Source organism: Rhinatrema bivittatum, chromosome 1, assembly GCF_901001135.1.
Source record: "Rhinatrema bivittatum chromosome 1, aRhiBiv1.1, whole genome shotgun sequence".
Classification (NCBI taxonomy): domain Eukaryota; kingdom Metazoa; phylum Chordata; class Amphibia; order Gymnophiona; family Rhinatrematidae; genus Rhinatrema; species Rhinatrema bivittatum.
The window spans coordinates 222,900,970-222,918,403 of NC_042615.1; the positions used below are offsets into that span (position 1 = coordinate 222,900,970).

At 42.8% G+C, this 17,434-nt stretch overlaps 1 protein-coding gene across 2 annotated transcripts in view; it reads right to left on the reverse strand.

Moving 5' to 3' along the window:
- The window catches only part of GRK4 (G protein-coupled receptor kinase 4), a 329,347-nt gene that overhangs the window by 234,280 nt on the left and 77,633 nt on the right, over nucleotides 1-17,434 (reverse strand). For both annotated transcript variants that reach the window (XM_029592025.1, XM_029592029.1), the window contains exon 2: nucleotides 14,035-14,130. In XM_029592025.1, the coding sequence (XP_029447885.1) occupies nucleotides 14,035-14,130 (96 nt within the window). The remainder of the gene's footprint in view (nucleotides 1-14,034; nucleotides 14,131-17,434) is intronic.

Consider the following 17,434-nt stretch of genomic DNA (forward strand, 5'->3'; position numbering starts at 1 on the left):
TCATGACTCAACACTGATGGGGCCATAAACATATTCGTAGTTCTTTTGGGGCTGTATCCACTCAAACTAGCCCAAGTCTTTCTCTAGGGCCTGAATCCTTTGTTGGACAGGCAGATCCCCGACCTTCTCTCAGGGACAACAGACAGGCCCCAAAGATCCAACACAGGAAAAAACCTCCTACACCTTCCCCTCAAAAGTGATGGGCTGTTCCAAATGGCGCCTCTCTACAATTCCCACCTCCCTATCCATAGCTAAAGGTGATACACTAAGGACCACTGCTGGTAATGAGGGGGGGGGGGGGGAGGAGGCCTGAGCCTGATTCAGTGGAGAGGCAGAGAGCAAGCTGTAGGTCTTCTGGGGGCAGGGGAATGGAGGGGAGGGAAATATAGAAAACTGGGGAGAAAAGTGCGAGAGCAGTCAACAAGCTGGAGGATTGGCCCTAAGAAGAGGAGACAGATGGGGAGAGTCCAGCCTTATGATGGGGAAATTCTGCACAAAAAAAAAATTAAAGTTCTGCATCTTCCAGTAATATAACTTTTTTCTCTATTGCCTTTTAAAGCATTACTCAGTGATTATATTGCAGCATTGTTCAGCATTTTGTCAACATTTGTACAATACTGAAATACTGAGGTCCTTTGAATGAGTCGATTTCATGCCCGAGAACTGCAGTGCCTTGCAAGTTAATGGGTAGTCTTTTCCTTGCTTAACAGAAGCTCGTAAGTTTGAGGTTATATTTGCACCTGCCGCTCTTTTAAAACCACAGAAAAGAACTATTCTTAAATCTTGTTATAAGCTTGGCCAGGTTAGATGGTTACGATTTCTACTGTGTCAGTCTGATTTTAGGTCTGTGATGAAGGCACTTGTTTAGTCTATTCCCCATTATTGTAAGAGTATTTATTGTGAGTTAACTAAGAAACAACTGAGGGTACTGTAGACTGTTCAAAACTCTGCAGTTTGGAGTATCTCTGCCTGTGAGAGAAGAGAGTGCTTCGGCCCCAAATTGATGGCTTTACACTGGCTCCCTATTGCTTCATGGGTGAAATTGCTTACCCTTATTTTCAGAGCATTACAAGGTGACGGCATTGAAATTCACTTTTGACTCCTTAATATTCCCTTTACGCTCTTTACAATTTGTGGGGGGTGGTCTGCTTGCAATTCCACCTTAAAAAGATTTTCAGCTTCAAACACTAAGTAGAGCTTTTTCTATTGCCATTGTCGCTTAGGCTCGCAAAAGACCCAAGGCTGTTTCAGGAAAAGTTAAAAATATTGTTGTTCATGGAAGCTTTTGGCATAATTGTTTTATGATAACTGTAATAGATCTATCATATTTTACTTGGGTTTTATTTTTCTGTATTTTAATTATGGGTTGTAAGATTTGTTTGTTCTTCTGATGTTTTTTGTTTTTACTATAATCCGATTTGTTACTGAGCATCGCAGAATAGAAATGTTTTAAATAAATACATTTTGCAGTATTTTAAAAATATAGTGCACTGAATTTAATTTAGTTTTTGGACACAGATTTTTCCCAGGAATAAGAAGATGCAGAAAGCCATTAGCCGTTGTAACAGGTTGGTGCCTGGGTATAGCACAACCCGTCGACAGTTTCCTGGAACACACACTCTCGAGACAGCTACTTGTAGTACAAAACACTATGTTTAATGTTTCTATTACACGCTCAACTCTGGCTTCTTTTCGCTGAGACAGCCAGGTCTTCTTAGTAAGGCATTTGTGTAGTCTACTACAAGTCCGCAGTGCACAGAACTCATTTTCCCCTCCCAATACTTAATGCAGTTTCCAATCCCCAGCTCAAAAGGCTGCAGGCTGGTCTACTTCCGGGGGAACTCCTTCTGGCAGTGTCTCCCCCTCTTTTTTTTTTTTTTTTTTTTTACTACAAAGCCAACAGCCTCAGTCAGTATAATTTGTCTCAGCTATGTCTTGCACTTTTTAACACATATTGCTTGGGCTGATTGGCTTTAGAGTACCCTGGCCAACTATTAAGCACTTTTTCTCCTTTTAAACCTGCATTCCTTATGAACCTGCCATCAGAGCTCCTTCTATCCACCAACACTGCTAACTGTCCTGTCTTTTCTATTTGCTATCTTACGCAATTTAACACATCTACTTTTCACTGTGCTAGTTGGCAAGTGTTTAACCAAGTAGTGCTTACTCAATCCTACTAGTGAACAGATCCAGATTGAAGGCCTAGGACTGTTCACACTCATTACATAAATTCCCCAATGCTAGTGCAAGGCTTCTCTGCAGCAGTTGCCCCTCCAAAAAACATAAGCTGCTGTGAATTTTCTCCTACGTTTTCACTGCCTCCATATCTAATCAGAGAGTATTTATAAGCTATTGGTAACAAATGAACATCTTCTGTTACTTCAACAACAAATCAGCAACTCAGTAAATTAACTTGTGACTCTTGGCTGTTTCCTCCACTTCAAAAGTCAAATGTTTAAGTTAAAAAAGTTACCTTCAAAGTCATTCCACTAGATGGAGATTAACAATGAAGGGATGTGTGCCACTAGGTGATATATGGATCATTAATCTATGCCCTGTTGTAAACTATTATATTGAACAGTTGGTGTAGAAATACATAAAAATCAACCTGCGTGCCCTGCCGCTTCCTCTCAATATCCTATTAGGAATAAATTCATGGCTGTAGCATACAGCAGAGAGCTATCTGGCTAGGAAAGCTTCCTTTATCCTGTCTTATGAATGCCTAAAACTTTACTAACCTCTCTCATATAACACACCTAACTGTTTGAGCTATCAAACATGACTATACACAAGACGGCAGACAGCACGGCAGTACATATAAAGACAATTCAATTGAGGGTGTGTTCACAAATAACACTGTCCTTAGGTCATGCAAAAATGAGTTCACTTTCTCTTGTTCCAAATCCATCTGTCATTTATTACATCACTCAACACGTTTAGTGACATCATAGTTAAAGGTGTATTTGAAGTTTGTTTTGTAATGATCTTTTCCGAGGTGCCAATCTCAGAAACCACATGACATCAAATGTAATCATATAAATATTTCAATCAATGTGAAGGGGTGTCATTTCTTGTTAAAATTTGTCAAGGAGTTGGGAGAGAGTGGAATTAAGAGGAAAAAGTTCCCCAATAGGGAAAAAAAAAAAGGGTTGACCTTTTAACCAGTTTGGTAAAAAAAACACACAAAACACACCTGTACATCTGTTATTCTCAGAGTATTGTGGCTGATGTGTTGGTTCACTTGACTACGTAGAAATAAAATTCAACAATCAGGTTGCAGGTGAGACATTGTTATTGAACTGACTTAGGCACACCTTCGGGCGGTACTGATTTTCTTCCAGGTCAGTGACCTGGCACCTTTTTGAACTTCCTTCCTTTTCCCCACTGCAGCTGCGGTGGAAGGTGGAGGCTGTCACTGGTCCCAGCCCAGTACTTTTTTCTTTTTGGAAATGACCCCAACCAATAAGCAATGCTCCTGCTGCTCAGGGTGTTATAACCACACCTGGAAATCTGAGCCCCTTCCCTCCCCGTTCTCTGCAGGCTGCCTGGGAGGAAGGGAAGCTGGATTGGGAAGCGGGGTAGTTCTTCCTTTCCTTGCTTTGCTCTTATCCACCACAAACTCACCCCCCCCAAGACAGGAGGAGATGGGGGGGGGGGGGGAACAGCAGGAAGAGAGGGGCTGGATTAGGGAACAGGTAGGTTTTTCCTCTTATCCGTTCCGTCTACTCCAACCTCAGCCTCACCACCTCCTGTCTTGTTCGCTGCAGCTGCCTGGGAGGGATTGGAAAAGAAAACAGAGGGCTGTTCTGTGATGAAGGAGATTACTTGCACTAGGCCCTGTGTGCCCATGCCTAGCTAGAGAAAGACAGCACTGGGATTAGGGAGAGGGCGCTTTGGAGAGAGAGTGAGACTATGAATGGGTGTTTGTGTGAGCGTTGGTTCTGAAGAAGGATTTTGATTGTGCGTCTGTGTGCATAGCTGTGGATCTCGGTGTGCCCGACATTGCTCGCCTTCCCCCGTGCAGCCCTCAGTGCCATCTGTGTGAGCTGATGAGGCTTCTCTGCCAAGCCCGCCTCGCTTACTTCCCCACCCCCAAGCCCTTCTGCTGCCTTCCCCGAGCAGCATTCACCACCCAGAACTTTCAAACCCTGCAGCATTTCCCCCGCCAGCAGCAGCAGCTGCTGGCCTCATGCCCCTGAAGGGCCCCTCGCCACTACCGCCCGGGTATGCACACCGTGCGGCTGATAGGCCCCCTATGTCACCACATCCCCCCCTCTGTGCAGTGCAATGCAATGAGGCTAGAGTGCCATGCGAAGGCCCAGGAAAGGTTTCTGGGGTTCCCCCTGCTCCCTAAAGGCCAGAAGTGGAATACCCCTAAAGTTCCCTTTGGTGTGTGTGTGTGTTACTGTGATTTTCTTTGACTTAAATATTGCTAGGAGAAGGATGGGGGTGGGGAGCAAAGGGAAGCACCTGTCCCACCTCACTCATGATTTTATACATCTCAATCGTCTATTCCAAGCTAACAGCCCTAATCTGTTTAGCCTTTCTCCATAATAAGGGAGCATTTTCATCCTTATTTTTGTTGCCCTTCTCTGTACTTTTCTATGTCCGCTATGTCTTTTTTGAGATGGGAGACCAGAACTACACACCATAGTCAAGATGCAGTCGTACCATGGATCTGTACAAAGGCATTATGATATTCTCAGTTTTGTTCTCTATTCCTTTCCAAATAATTCCTAACATTCTCTTTGCCCTCCACCACCGCACACTGAGCTAGAGATTTCAAAGTATTGTCCACAAGGACTATGAGGTCCTTTTCCCAGGTAGTGATTCCTAACACGGAATTCAGCATCGTATACCTGTAGTTGGGATTATTTTTCCCTTTATGCATAACTTTGCACTTGTTTACAATGAATTGTATATGTCTTTTAGAAACCAAGTCTCCTAATCTCACAAGATCCTTCTGCAGTTCTTCAAACCCGCTGCCATTTTAAAGACTCAAAACAATTTTGTGTCATCTACAAATTTGTTCTTTACTCGTCATCCCTGTTTTCCAGATCATTTATGATTATGCTAAACAAAGGCCCCAATAAGGACCCCTGGAGCACTGATGACCCTTTCTACATTCAGAAAATGTACTATTTAGTCTTGCATTCTGTTTTCTGTCTTTTATTCAGTTACCAAGCCACAATAGGACACTGCCGCTGATCCCATGACCTCCCAAGTTCCTGAGTCATCTCATGAGGGACTATGTCAAATGCCTTCGAAAATCCACACACACACTATATCAACCAGCTCACCTTTATCCATGATTACTTACACCTTCAAAACAATCTAGTAAATTGGCAAGACAAGAATTCCCTTTGCAAAAACCATGATGACTCTCTCCCATTAAACCATGTCTATTTATGTGGTCGGTATATTTAGGGTTTTTTTTTTTTTAGTAATTTTATTTTTATTGAATTTTAACCAATTATACAGAACCAATAGTTCACGGATAACAAACAATAGTAATATCAATACTTAACATTCAAGATAATCGTTAGAAAACATTTTCATATCTGATATAATCATAGGAAATAGGGAGTCCAATATCGAATGAGCAGTCACAAAAGAAAACCAGATCATTTCCTAACAGATATCACACCCTTAGAGTTAGTTCCTGAGCTTGCATGATTACCGTTTCCTGAGGCACACTATCAGGAATGTGAGTCCAGGTATACTCCTCTGTATGGGGTCCTAGCATCGTGAAATATCAATATACATCTGCATGGGAAGCGCAATATGAATTTTGCCCCCCTGTTTATGACTTCAGATCTCATTTGTAAAAATCTCTGTCTCTTTGGTTACGTCTGGGTAAATCCAGATTCTGTAACCATGAAATACCATATCTTGGTTTCTCAGATAGTTTCTCAGGACAGTATTCTCTTTGTGAAATAAACAAAAAAGAAACTAACAAAGTTTCCCTTGTTTCAATTACTGTGTCTAAAGTCATTTCCAGGAGTGCAGAGATATTTAAAGATTTTTCTCTTCTCTCCTGCTGTTGAGAAACATTTTCTGGCTTCTTTTCTTTGGACCTTGGTAGATAATATACTTTAGATAAAGCTGGTAATCCCTCCTCTGGAAATTTCAAGATATTTTTGAGATAGCTTTTAAATAAATCTCGTGGTGACTGTCCTTTCATTTTTGGGAAATTAAGTACCCTTAAATTCACTCGTCTATTCTCATTTTCCAATCTCTCAAGCCTATTATAACACATAGACTCAGATTTTATTAAATTATGTTTAATTTCTTTCATATCCTTGATTTTTTGCTCATTCTCAGACACTTTTTTCTCCAAGTAGTCATCTTTACATCCATATTCTTTGTATGTTGTAAATTTTCCCTCAATAAGCTTTACATTGACTTTATAGAGGAATCCAGAGAAACAAACATGTTCCAAATATCATCGATGGTTATTTCTTGAGGTTTTACCAAAGGAAGGGTTCCTAAAACATGTATTCCCGTCTTGCTCCTCCCTGCTGCCTCCAGGTCCCCGGTCTTACCGTCCTTCTGATGTTTCGTGGCCACCAAGCCCCTGGAGCCTCGTTCTCCTTGGCTCACCGAAAGGAGTGCCTCACTCACCTCCTTTCTTGGGGCAGTTTTCGTTGGTTCCACTTTCCCCTCCAGCCATTCGGCTGTGGCCTCTCCAGACAAGCTGAAGATTTCGGATAGTGGATCCGGGGTAAGTGGTGCGCCAGGACTGAGGGATGCCTCCTCCACATGGGTTCACGTTGCCTGCTCAACGTCAGGCATTCCCTTCAGCCGGCTGAGTTCTCAGTGAAACGGCGAACATAGTCTCAATTCGTGGCTGACTAGGATCCAAAATCGGCGTCGAGGTAATTGAAGGCTTCAGCTTTGCCTTTTAGTGTGAGTTCCTTCAAAACTCTGGGGTAATACTATCTGGTCCCCGTGATTTGTTATTCTTTAGTTATTAAGTTATTTAGTTATTAAGTACTCCAGTTTCACAGTGATTCCATCTAGTTCAGGGGGTTTCAACCCAGTCCACACACCTAGCTAGTCAGGTTTTCCGGATATCCACAATGCATATCCCATGACAGAGGTGAAAGCATTGCCTCCAATGTACATAATTATATCTCATGCACATTCATTGTGGATATTCTGAAAACCTGACTACCTAGGTGTATCCTGAGGACTGGGTTGAGAATCCCTGATCTTGTCGCTCAGTCATCACCATAAAAAAATGTTTCCGGTTTGGGTATGACCCTATCCTCCTCAGTAAAAAGAAAGACAAAGAATACATTTATTTTTTTCTGCTATTTCCTGGTCTTCCCTGACCACCCCTTGGCCATCTAGTGGACTAACTGACTCCTTCATATGCTTTTTGCTTTGAATATACTTGAAAAGGTTTTTAATACTTGTTTTGACCTCTATGGCAATCTTCTTTTCAGATTCTCTCAATCAGCTTACTTTTTTACATCTAACTTACTAGTGCTTATGCTGTTCCCTATTTTCATTTGGGTCTGCTTTCCATTTGGCTTTAATTGACTTCCACCTCACCGTTAAAACATGCCGGCAATTATTTGGCTTTCCTTTGACCTTCTTTTTTTTTTTTTTTTTTTTAATGAACAGAACACATTTTGTATCGGCCCTAGGGATGTGTCCATGTGTCCTGCAAGTTTTTAATCTTGTGGATTGCTCCTTTCCGTTTTTTTTCCCCAACAAATTTCATTTTATCATAGCCTCCCTGTTATAGTTAATGCTACTGCAGTAGTTTTCCTTCGTATTCGCCCTCCAAGGATTATGTCAAATTTTATTACATTATGATCACTGTTGCCAAGTGGATCCACCACTTATCTCTTGCATCTCGTCCTGTAGTCCACAGAGAACCTGATCTAATATAGTTCCCCTTCTGGTTGGTTCCATAACCAACTGCTGCATGAAACACTCATTGATGGCATCTAGCAGCTTTACTGCCTTGCATGCTCTGATGTGATATTTACTCAAGTCTCCCATTAATATCATGTTGCTCATTTTACTAGCCAGTCTAATCTCTTAATATTTTGTAGTGTTTCCTCATCCTGGCCATTCTTTATTTCGACATGAAATATTTTTAATTTAGATTCCTCCAAAAGCAAAGCATGTTGAGCTGAGTGGAGAAGGGTCCACAAGTAGGAAGAACCAGTACTTATTCCAGTCATGTGTGAACCTTGGTGGTAACAGAGTTGCACCGAAAAATCCAGACTTGCATGACTGTGAAATTTTCTTCCCATGAATTCTTGTTTTAACTAATATGACAGTCGAGACCTGTAGGTTACTACTGCTTGAGAGTATATAATAGAACATGTACAGTATAGGAGACTCAAAGTACTTCCCCTGGGGCTGTCTCTTAAGTAAGAGCGGTGGTAATTCTTGTTGGGTCTTTGACATGGCTCCCAAAAAGAGGGCAGGACCAGGGTCCCTTCTGGTCTCAGCAATAAAAAAAGGGCCAGTTAAGAGGTTTAAAGCTAAAAACTGCAGTCTTTCTTTCTGAAAGGGTGAACCTAGGCAGGGCCATCATAAAGAATGGGCTATGTGACAGCCAACAAGGAAAAACCTTTACTGCTCCATGGGAAGCAGGGAAACAGCTGAACTATGAACATGGAAGACTGGGTAGCCAGGAACCCACAGCACGTGTCTCCATCTCTGGGCCTATCCTTAGGCTTCAGAGCCAAAGAGGGCCAAGATGCTCCATTTGGGATCTCTATGCTTCCAGCAACTGATGCAGTTCTGAGTCACAGTTGTTCGGCTGCAGTGATTTCAATGGTAGATGGATCTGAACATTTTCAAAGCTTCAAGATGACATTGTAGTCTCATCTTGTGGGTCTTGGTGACCCTTGGCACCATCGTTGGGCACATGCTACATCACGATCCTCAACCAGATACTTGTAGCAGGTCTTATGATGGTCACTAATTATCATCATCATCTGCCTGTAATCCAGGCAAAATCTGAAACTGCTGGCCCTACTCTTTGTGACCGTCAGAAAAATTAATGAAGCAAAATCAGAGAAGAAATTTGGGATAAAGGACAAACAGAGTCTGAAAGGGGCCTTGACAGAAAAACCACAGAGAAAACTAGACCTGCTGACAGAGGGACTGAGAAAGAAAGTAAACAAAAACCAACATAAAATCTAATTAATAGAGCTAAAGAAAAATTATGAGAGAGTGTGCCAAATGGGGAAAAATCACAGCGAAAAGCCATTAACACATGGTTCATTGGTCTCAGCAGCAAACCGAGGCACGCAGCTGCGGGAACTGCAGCGTATGCTTCGAGGGTCTTTCGGGTTTTCCTAAAACGCTCTGGAAATGTTTCATGGTGAGCAACAGATGACATCACCCATGAGTGACCCTATGGTGAACTGCTGGTCTTCGGAGAATAAGAAAAAAAAGATTTAAAAAGAAAAAGAAAAACTTCAGACTCAGCTGGAGAACAGTACGAAACCCTCCCTAGATCATCTTGCTAAAAGCATTGTCTCATCTTGCTCCAGTGCTCATTTACAATCCGCTCTTTTCTTTCCAATATTCTTCCCAATCTCTGGTGCTCAAAAAAAGAGAACTTATGAAGATTTGTAAGGAAATCACTAGCAGGATCAGGGCAATTGTAAAAATTGAAAGAATCGTTTACAATTGTTTCCTTCAGAGCCACTGCTAGCTTTTTTCCTGCCCTGTGCAAACAATTCCTGTGCTCCCCCTACCCCCAGTTTCGTTCAGTCTCTGTTCCTGGCCTGCCTAAAATCTCTTGGCTCCCTCCGGCAACCCAAATTTTTAAAAATGACACCCCCTTACTGGGCTTGTAACCCTCCCCCGTCCCACAGCACCCTCACAGATCCAGGGCCGGTGTAAGTGCCCTAGGTGAAACTTACTGCCTTGCACCCAACCCTCTCAGTGCACACAATTAAAGATTATGAATTTATAGCAAATCACATGAAAAGGACATTAAAGTACAGTCTTCTGAGGTAAAAATATAAATTTACAACATGCATATTATATTTACAAGCACTGCTTTAGTGCCAACTAGATAGCCCTGGAAAAAAAGCAACACACACATATGGAACCTCTATGGTATAAGGCCTATAGTAACGTGTTGGATGTGGGATTGGTCCTTGAAAAGTCACGAGTAAACAATTACAGTTACAATATAGTAAACCTTCCATACCAAAATAGCACTAATTGCCAGCACTCAAACAGTAACAAGCCTACCCATAAAAAAAAGCAACATTGCAAATACTGCACCAGACCCTAACAATACACCTCCTATTAGGAAATAGAGCTAGCCAAGCTGCTATACACAGATCCCCACGCTAGCAGAATACCTCTCTTCAGTCACACAGGCACAACACAGACAGATCTTCATCAAATACAGAATAAAGAGACAATAGAAACGTGAAGACAAAAGAAAATTGCAAGAAGCCAGACTCCACTAGTCCAATATTTACTCCTGGGGGAATTCTGTGCTACTGCGGAACGTAGAATTCCCCCCTGCGCAGAATTGCCAACTTCTGCGCAGAAAATAGCAGAAGAGACCCCGGCATGCTGCAAACGGAGCCCGACGCACCGTTCGCGGCAAAAAGGGAAGGCCCCTGTGTGCCGCGAATGGCATGCCGGGCCTTCATCTTCACCACAAACGGAGCGTGTCCCGTGGCATGCCGGTGAAAATGTGTCAGAGAGGGGAGGGGAGGGTGACAGAGAGCATGGTTGGTAAGAGGGGGTGTGGAGGGTGAGAGCAGGAGGGTGTGAGAGAGCATGGGAGGTAAGAGAGGGTAGGTGGGGGGATGCTTGAGTGTGGGTTTCAGAGAGAGGGAGCAAATATGAGGAGATTGTGAAGGAGTGTCTGTGTGTGAGAGAGATTGGGAGCACGTGTGTATGAAAAAGGGATTGTGTGTATGTGAGGGTGCTGGCCTGTGTGGGAAGGGACACTCTTACAGTGAATTTCTAGGGAAATTCTGCTCAAAATATTTAAAATGTAACTTCTTAAAGACTGCATTGTAAATTGTGTTATTTTGACCAACATAAAGTTTGCAGAATTTTCAGTTTTTGTGCGCAGAATTCCCCCAGGAGTAAATATTGAAAGACCAGGAGCACAGATAACGTACCAATGAATATCTTCAAATAAAAAGTTATCCAGCTAAGTATAGCTGAATAACTTTAAAACTAACTGGCTTTTTTTTTTTTTTTTTTTTTTTTTTTTTTTAATATCGCCAGTTAGGTATAAAGTTAAACCTTAATCTGTTATGTTTAAAAGAATATAGCCAGTTAAGTGGTTTGGAAGAAAAAGAAAAACAACGGACTGCGGGCCTACTGGCCCCTACACAGTGCCCCCTCCTCCCTCCAACCTGAGTTCCAACTGCTCGGCCGTACTAGACCAAGCCTGCAGCTTTCTTACCGGGCTGAAGATTAAACTGAATTAAGGTATCAGGAGGGATGGCCCTAGAGAGAGTATGATTTTTAACATATTAGATGGGACTTGGGAGCAGGGGGGATGGAGAGAGCCTTTACATTGTTAAAAGGATGAGATGGATGGGTTTGGGTGAGGAAGATGCAGGGTCAGCTTGGTAGGGCTGAGCAGTTGGGGTTCGGGTGGGAGGCTGTGATTAAAAAAAAAAAAGTCAAACCCTGCACTTCACTACTTAACTGGCTTTATTCTTTTGAACATAGCCAGTTAAGGCAAAAAAGTTATCTAGTAACACGTTACTGGATAACTTTAGACTCGTTTTCAGGTGAGTCGAGTTAGCCGAATAACTTCCTCAGTTAACGCAGCTCAACCCCACCCTGGAATACCCTCAATATGCCCCTGTCTTATTTGGCTAACTCAAGACATGCCTGAAAACAAGGCTAAAAATCCAGGGACACGTTACTGGATAACTTTAGCCAGATAAGGGGAATAATCAAAACTAGTCATTTAGATGGATAACTTGCTAGTTATCCATCTAAATAGCTTTAAATATTAACTTCTGTATGCAGAATAACAATGGAAAACCAGAAACATTGCCAAGGGAGTTAGGGCCACGCTCCGTGTATAGAACAGAAAAAGGAGGCCTGCAGAAAATTTCAAGTCCTTCACTTTTCCAAGACTTTCTGTCCCTCCTGACACAGCCTCTCTCGACGAAACACGGTGTCCATGTCGGGGGACATTTTGAGTTGCTGTTTCAGAATTTTCTTGAACCTCAGGAGTCTTTCTGAAGTAAAAATCTGTGCATTTTCTGAATGATAAAAATAAATACTGCTTTTGGAAAACTGAAGGACTTGGAATTTTCTGCACTTCTCCTTTTTCTGTACAAAACAAAAAACACTGCCATCCCTTATAGAACATCAAATAAAACCAAGAAATATAAAATATAATAATAAAACCAATACTAATAAAAATATTTCTAACAGCTGATGACAGATCATCCAATAATTAAAATTAATTAGGATTTAAAAAAAAAATGTCCATGCTCGCTATACCTGGGAACTTCTGAGAGTGACATGGATTAGTGGTGGCTGGGAAACAGACCAACTTGATTCTCTTCCACTCTCACACATATACAGTCAACTCCTCTTTTTCTCACTCGCATGGGGTCTCTCCCTCTTCTGCAACAGCCAGCAGGATGGGCTCCATCAGCAACACCAGGACCCTCTTCTACTCTTTGGCTGTCAGTGGGATGGGCTCTGCCTCCTGTGCAATTGAACAATTTGCATATCTGGCAGCACTGGGCCTGATTTCCTTGATGCTCCCTGGTCCCAAACCCTTCACCCCTATTTTCTGTCTTGAAGGCAAAAAGGACAGAGTGGTGCATTTGTGAGCAGAAGGGCAGCCCTGGAACTCAATATTCAGATGGTAAGCTCTCTGGGGCAAGGACTTATTGTACCCAATTTCTAATAATGCTGTAAGCTGCCTGAAGCATCATTTAGAATGGTGGGCTAAAAAAAATCCACCGTTAATAAAAGTTAACTAGTATGAAAAAAGTGTACTAAAAACAAACAAAAAAAATAAGCAGATAAAATAATTCAAAGAATTTCTTAGGTCAAAAATTCATTTTCACAACTTTCTTGGATGTGTTCTGATGCACATGAAAGCAAAAGCATGAAAAACATCCACCACATCAAAAAATAAAACAAAACAAAAAAAGATTAAGTTTGTTTCTACAAAGACAATTTTTAAATGATTTACATTTTAAAATGTAAAATTCAAGGAGAGAGAGAGAGAGAGACACCATGTTTGTCTTACAGCTGCCAATGTGGGATTTAAACTTCTTCTTAGTGGTTTTTCATTTTCGGTGTTCAAGTCCAAAGTAGGTATTAATGCACTCTAATGCTAGATTAGTGCTTCCATAAAACCCTTCCAGTTTACAAGGCTTTCCGTCACAGATGCTAATGTGATTTCTCCTCCCTTTATGACTAATTTAAAGAGGCTTTAAGACTGCAAACAGGAAACTGATCTAATTTTAAGGAGGTTATCTCAGTGAAAAAGCCAGTAATTGCTCTTGCAAAGGAGGTCCGATGGCCCAAAAGCTATGCATTGCCTCTCAAGTGGTCGGCTCATGCACAAGGGCAGAGTTTGGCTTCTCGGCACCCACCTGCTCTCCCTCCTCCATCACAATACACAGGCTCAGGAAAACTTCAGTTTCCAGGACATTGGTATCCAGATCTGGAAGTCTTCTTATATTCGGAAAGCAAGACGAGAGGGTGGGGGAGGGGGGGGCTTCTGCTTCTTTATTTTTGGAGCTTTTTGTACAAGCTTTGTAGATTAAAAAAAAACTTTCCAAACTGAAATTACTCACAGACTGCTTTCAGTCCAGGGCCTGGGTGAAGCAGGGCATTGTGGCACCATCAGGGAACACCAGGTCACCTCCTCTTCCTCAACGGGGCCTTCCATCCTAACCTAGTTCTGGGGGTTTCTGCTGTCAGCCCCAAGCGAGGCAAAGCAGGAGCCATTTCACTTCACAAAGGTGAGCATGCACATATTCCGGAACAAAAGAGAGAAAAGATCGATGAACAGGAAAAACGCACACCTACCGATTGAACGCCTGAGTTCTTCGCATTGCACAATGTGCGGTAACTGTAGCATCTCCTTCCATTTCTTACTCCGTCCATTCCGCTTGCCCCCTCCTCCTGAAGAGAGAGAGAAATGCTACAGGTCAGAAAAAAAAAACCCAAAAAGCATGGGAATGATTTGCAAGAGACAGGCACAGGCCCCCGCATGCTTCCTCGACGATCTAATTCGCTCTCCGCATGCCGCCGTCCTTACCCCGACTGCCCACACAAAGTCACCACAAATCACAGGCATCCCTCAAAAGAGGGGGAGAGCAGGCTACAGAAAACCTTAGGAATGGACCGAACTATTGAGATCCGTGGTCACCATCACAATCTCCACCGGACGGCTCCCCTGGCTTCAGGAGGCAAGTGCTGTGCTTTACCATGCGGTGGGTTCAAAACCCCCAAGGCAGTCAGGACTGGAGATACCGCAGAGACAACATTCACAGCCCCCAGGGGAGAGGAGACAGGAGTCAGTCACTGCTGATGGGAGACAACTGGCGGCCGGATTCAGGGCCCATAATTACAGAGTCCCAAAAGCAGCCCTAATGCAGGGCCCCCGGCCCAATACCATAACTGCAATGACTAAACTAAACTCAAGTTGGGAGGGCATATAAAAAACAGGGGAAAGTAATCCCTGCGTGGTTATGAATTAAGGTTCTTGATGCCGGATCTCAGTCCTGGTCAAAAATAAATATACTCACTCCCCCCCCCCCCCCCCCATTATCTCTCGGAAAGATAGGGTTCTTAGAAATCAAATAAAAGTAACTATAATCCTGCAATTTTGAAAAAAGTTATTTTATTTACATGTTCTTATATTCCAAGAACTTTGCGGGGTGGGTCACAAAATACATTCAGAATTATACATACCGACATCCAAGACAATGCAATTTACGTACAATTCTGTACAATATCTAACGAAATAACATTCAGAAATTATTCAGAAGCTTGCTGCACAAGGATTACCATAACCTTTTTTTCTAAAACTTAAGTCAATATTCAGTGCCACCTAAGCTAGATATCCAGCAGAGTGGCGGCGCCTGATATTCGGCTGTGTTCAGCAGCCATTGCTTAGTCAGACTACTATTCATCCAGCTAAATACATATGTACATCTACATACACAAACACGTATGTATTCCCCCAATAGAACCAAAGCTTTGTATAATATCCCAATAACTTTCCTTCTCAATTAGCAATCTTCAGATAAGCAGCAAATATTTTAGTTTTGGCAGGTTTTGGCCCATCTAAGCAGGATTACTAGAATACAGTTTCACGACAAGCACCCACAACGGTAGGAAATTGCTCTGATCCTGCACGAATGTGTTTTGAGGTACAAGCTGAAAATCGACACGACAACAACACAGGATGCCAAAAGTTGCACAATGAAAAAAAAACAAAAAAAAAACGAAACAGCTCTTTTTTTTTTTTTTTTAAGAACAGGAAATCCGTTTTACTCAACAGAAGAGCAAACTTACACCAGCACGCAAATCGGAACAAGAACCAGTGATAGAAAATCCCCCGCCCACAAACATAAATAGAAAAACGATGCTGTTATGAGGCCAGTCAGGTAGCTCTCAATGGTGGTGCTGAGCCCCGCCCTGCCGTGTGCAAGACACGAGTTTGATTCCCAGATCAGATCTTCCACGCCCTGGGTCAGCATTCGCAGACCCGTGACACCTACTGCTCGAATTCAGGACTTGTGACGGCAGGGGATCCAGGAGCAGGCACCCTGGCCCAGGACGGTCGCTGCAATGAGTGACCTAAAGCAACTCAGGAAGGGAAATACAGTAGAAACAACCCCCCCCCCCCTCAACCAGGTTAGTCGCAAACGAAAGTTCATGGCGTAAGATCCCAGCCTCGGTTTTGATTGAGCTGGAAGCCGAAAGGTCAAGAAAGGAAACTGCCCCCCCCCCCCCCCAATAAATAATAATGTACTTTTAGATTTCACTTCTCAAAGTGTTTGGGGGAGGGGGGGGTAACATAACTGCGCCATTTGTAGATTACGATAGCTGGTGCTGATTTTGCATACTTGGGAAGAAGGAATGGCTGAGGGCTATTCTCTGCTGAAATGTTGCACAACTGCAAGGCAGCAAACTCTTCGGCAAGCCTGCTGCTCCCAGATTGTTGCCATCCTAGGCACAGGTCTAGTGTGCCTATTGTCAAATACAGAGCCCAAGATGACCCTGGCATGCCCACGGCCCTCCTTCAAAAGACTGGGGGAGGAGGAGGCCCCCCCCCCCCCATCTCGTCTGCAATTTCCAGCCCTAGACTGTGTGTAAAATAAAATGACTGCATATTTTTTTTCTATTTAACCGAGACCTTCAAGCGTGGGGATATTTTTATCACTGGTCCAGTAAATGGTGTTGTGCAACATGAGTTTACGGGACCAGAAGGGTCTCGTCTGCCAGTTTCCTGCAGGACCAATGCAGCTGCTGGAAACTCTGCACTACACAAAAGGAAGATGCTGCAATCCAGCACATGACCAGGCAAGCTCACTCAGCAAGACAGCAAGCACAATGCAACAGCTCCTGGCAGGTGGGTGCCCAATTAATGTTACCACAACCTAGAAAAGGTCACTGTTTCCTCCAGGCCTGAAACATCTAACCAAATCACTCCATTCCCCCCTATGTTCCACACAAGTTTATTTTTTAAATTTCAAGCAAAAGGAGACATCCAGTCAGCCATAGCTCTATACAGGATAACTGGTCCCAGCCAATCTATTTTAACGTGCCGAACAAGAGGAACTGCATTTTAACAATTACATATTACAAGCTTAAAAACTACTACTGCTACTGCTGCTACTACTAACACCATTTATCATTTCTAAATCACTATTAGGCATATGTAGCGCAGTATAGACATACATAAGAAATAGGCCGTCCCTGCTACATGGAACTTACAATCTACTAAAAATAAACATACATGACAAAATCCACCCAGTCCCCCCCCCCCCTTTCACGTCCTTGCCGAAATATTGTTTGGAAGGATTAAATTATTTCCAAGTATAAAATGTGGAGTCGTTTTACAATAAACCCATTTGCTGTAAGAGGTCGTCATCCTGCACTACAGGAGACAGGAACAGCTACAAAGCAAGCCTTGCAAAACCAGTGCAAAGTGACTTATTTATTTAATGGCTTACACTCACTAGCAGGTCGATGCAAGAAACCTGTGCATTAAAACCTTGCGTTGAAATTCAGCGCGTGGTTTCTTAATGCACAGGTTATTTTCTTTTTTTTTTAAACTCCTGATGCAGTAAGCTAACGCTTGGGGAGTTGAAATGTGCAGATATCCAGCTTAAACATGCATTCGGCACAGGCTGAATACATATTTTAAACTTGCTTGAAGGGGGGAGTCGATTGTGCTACCCCGTGCAAACAACTG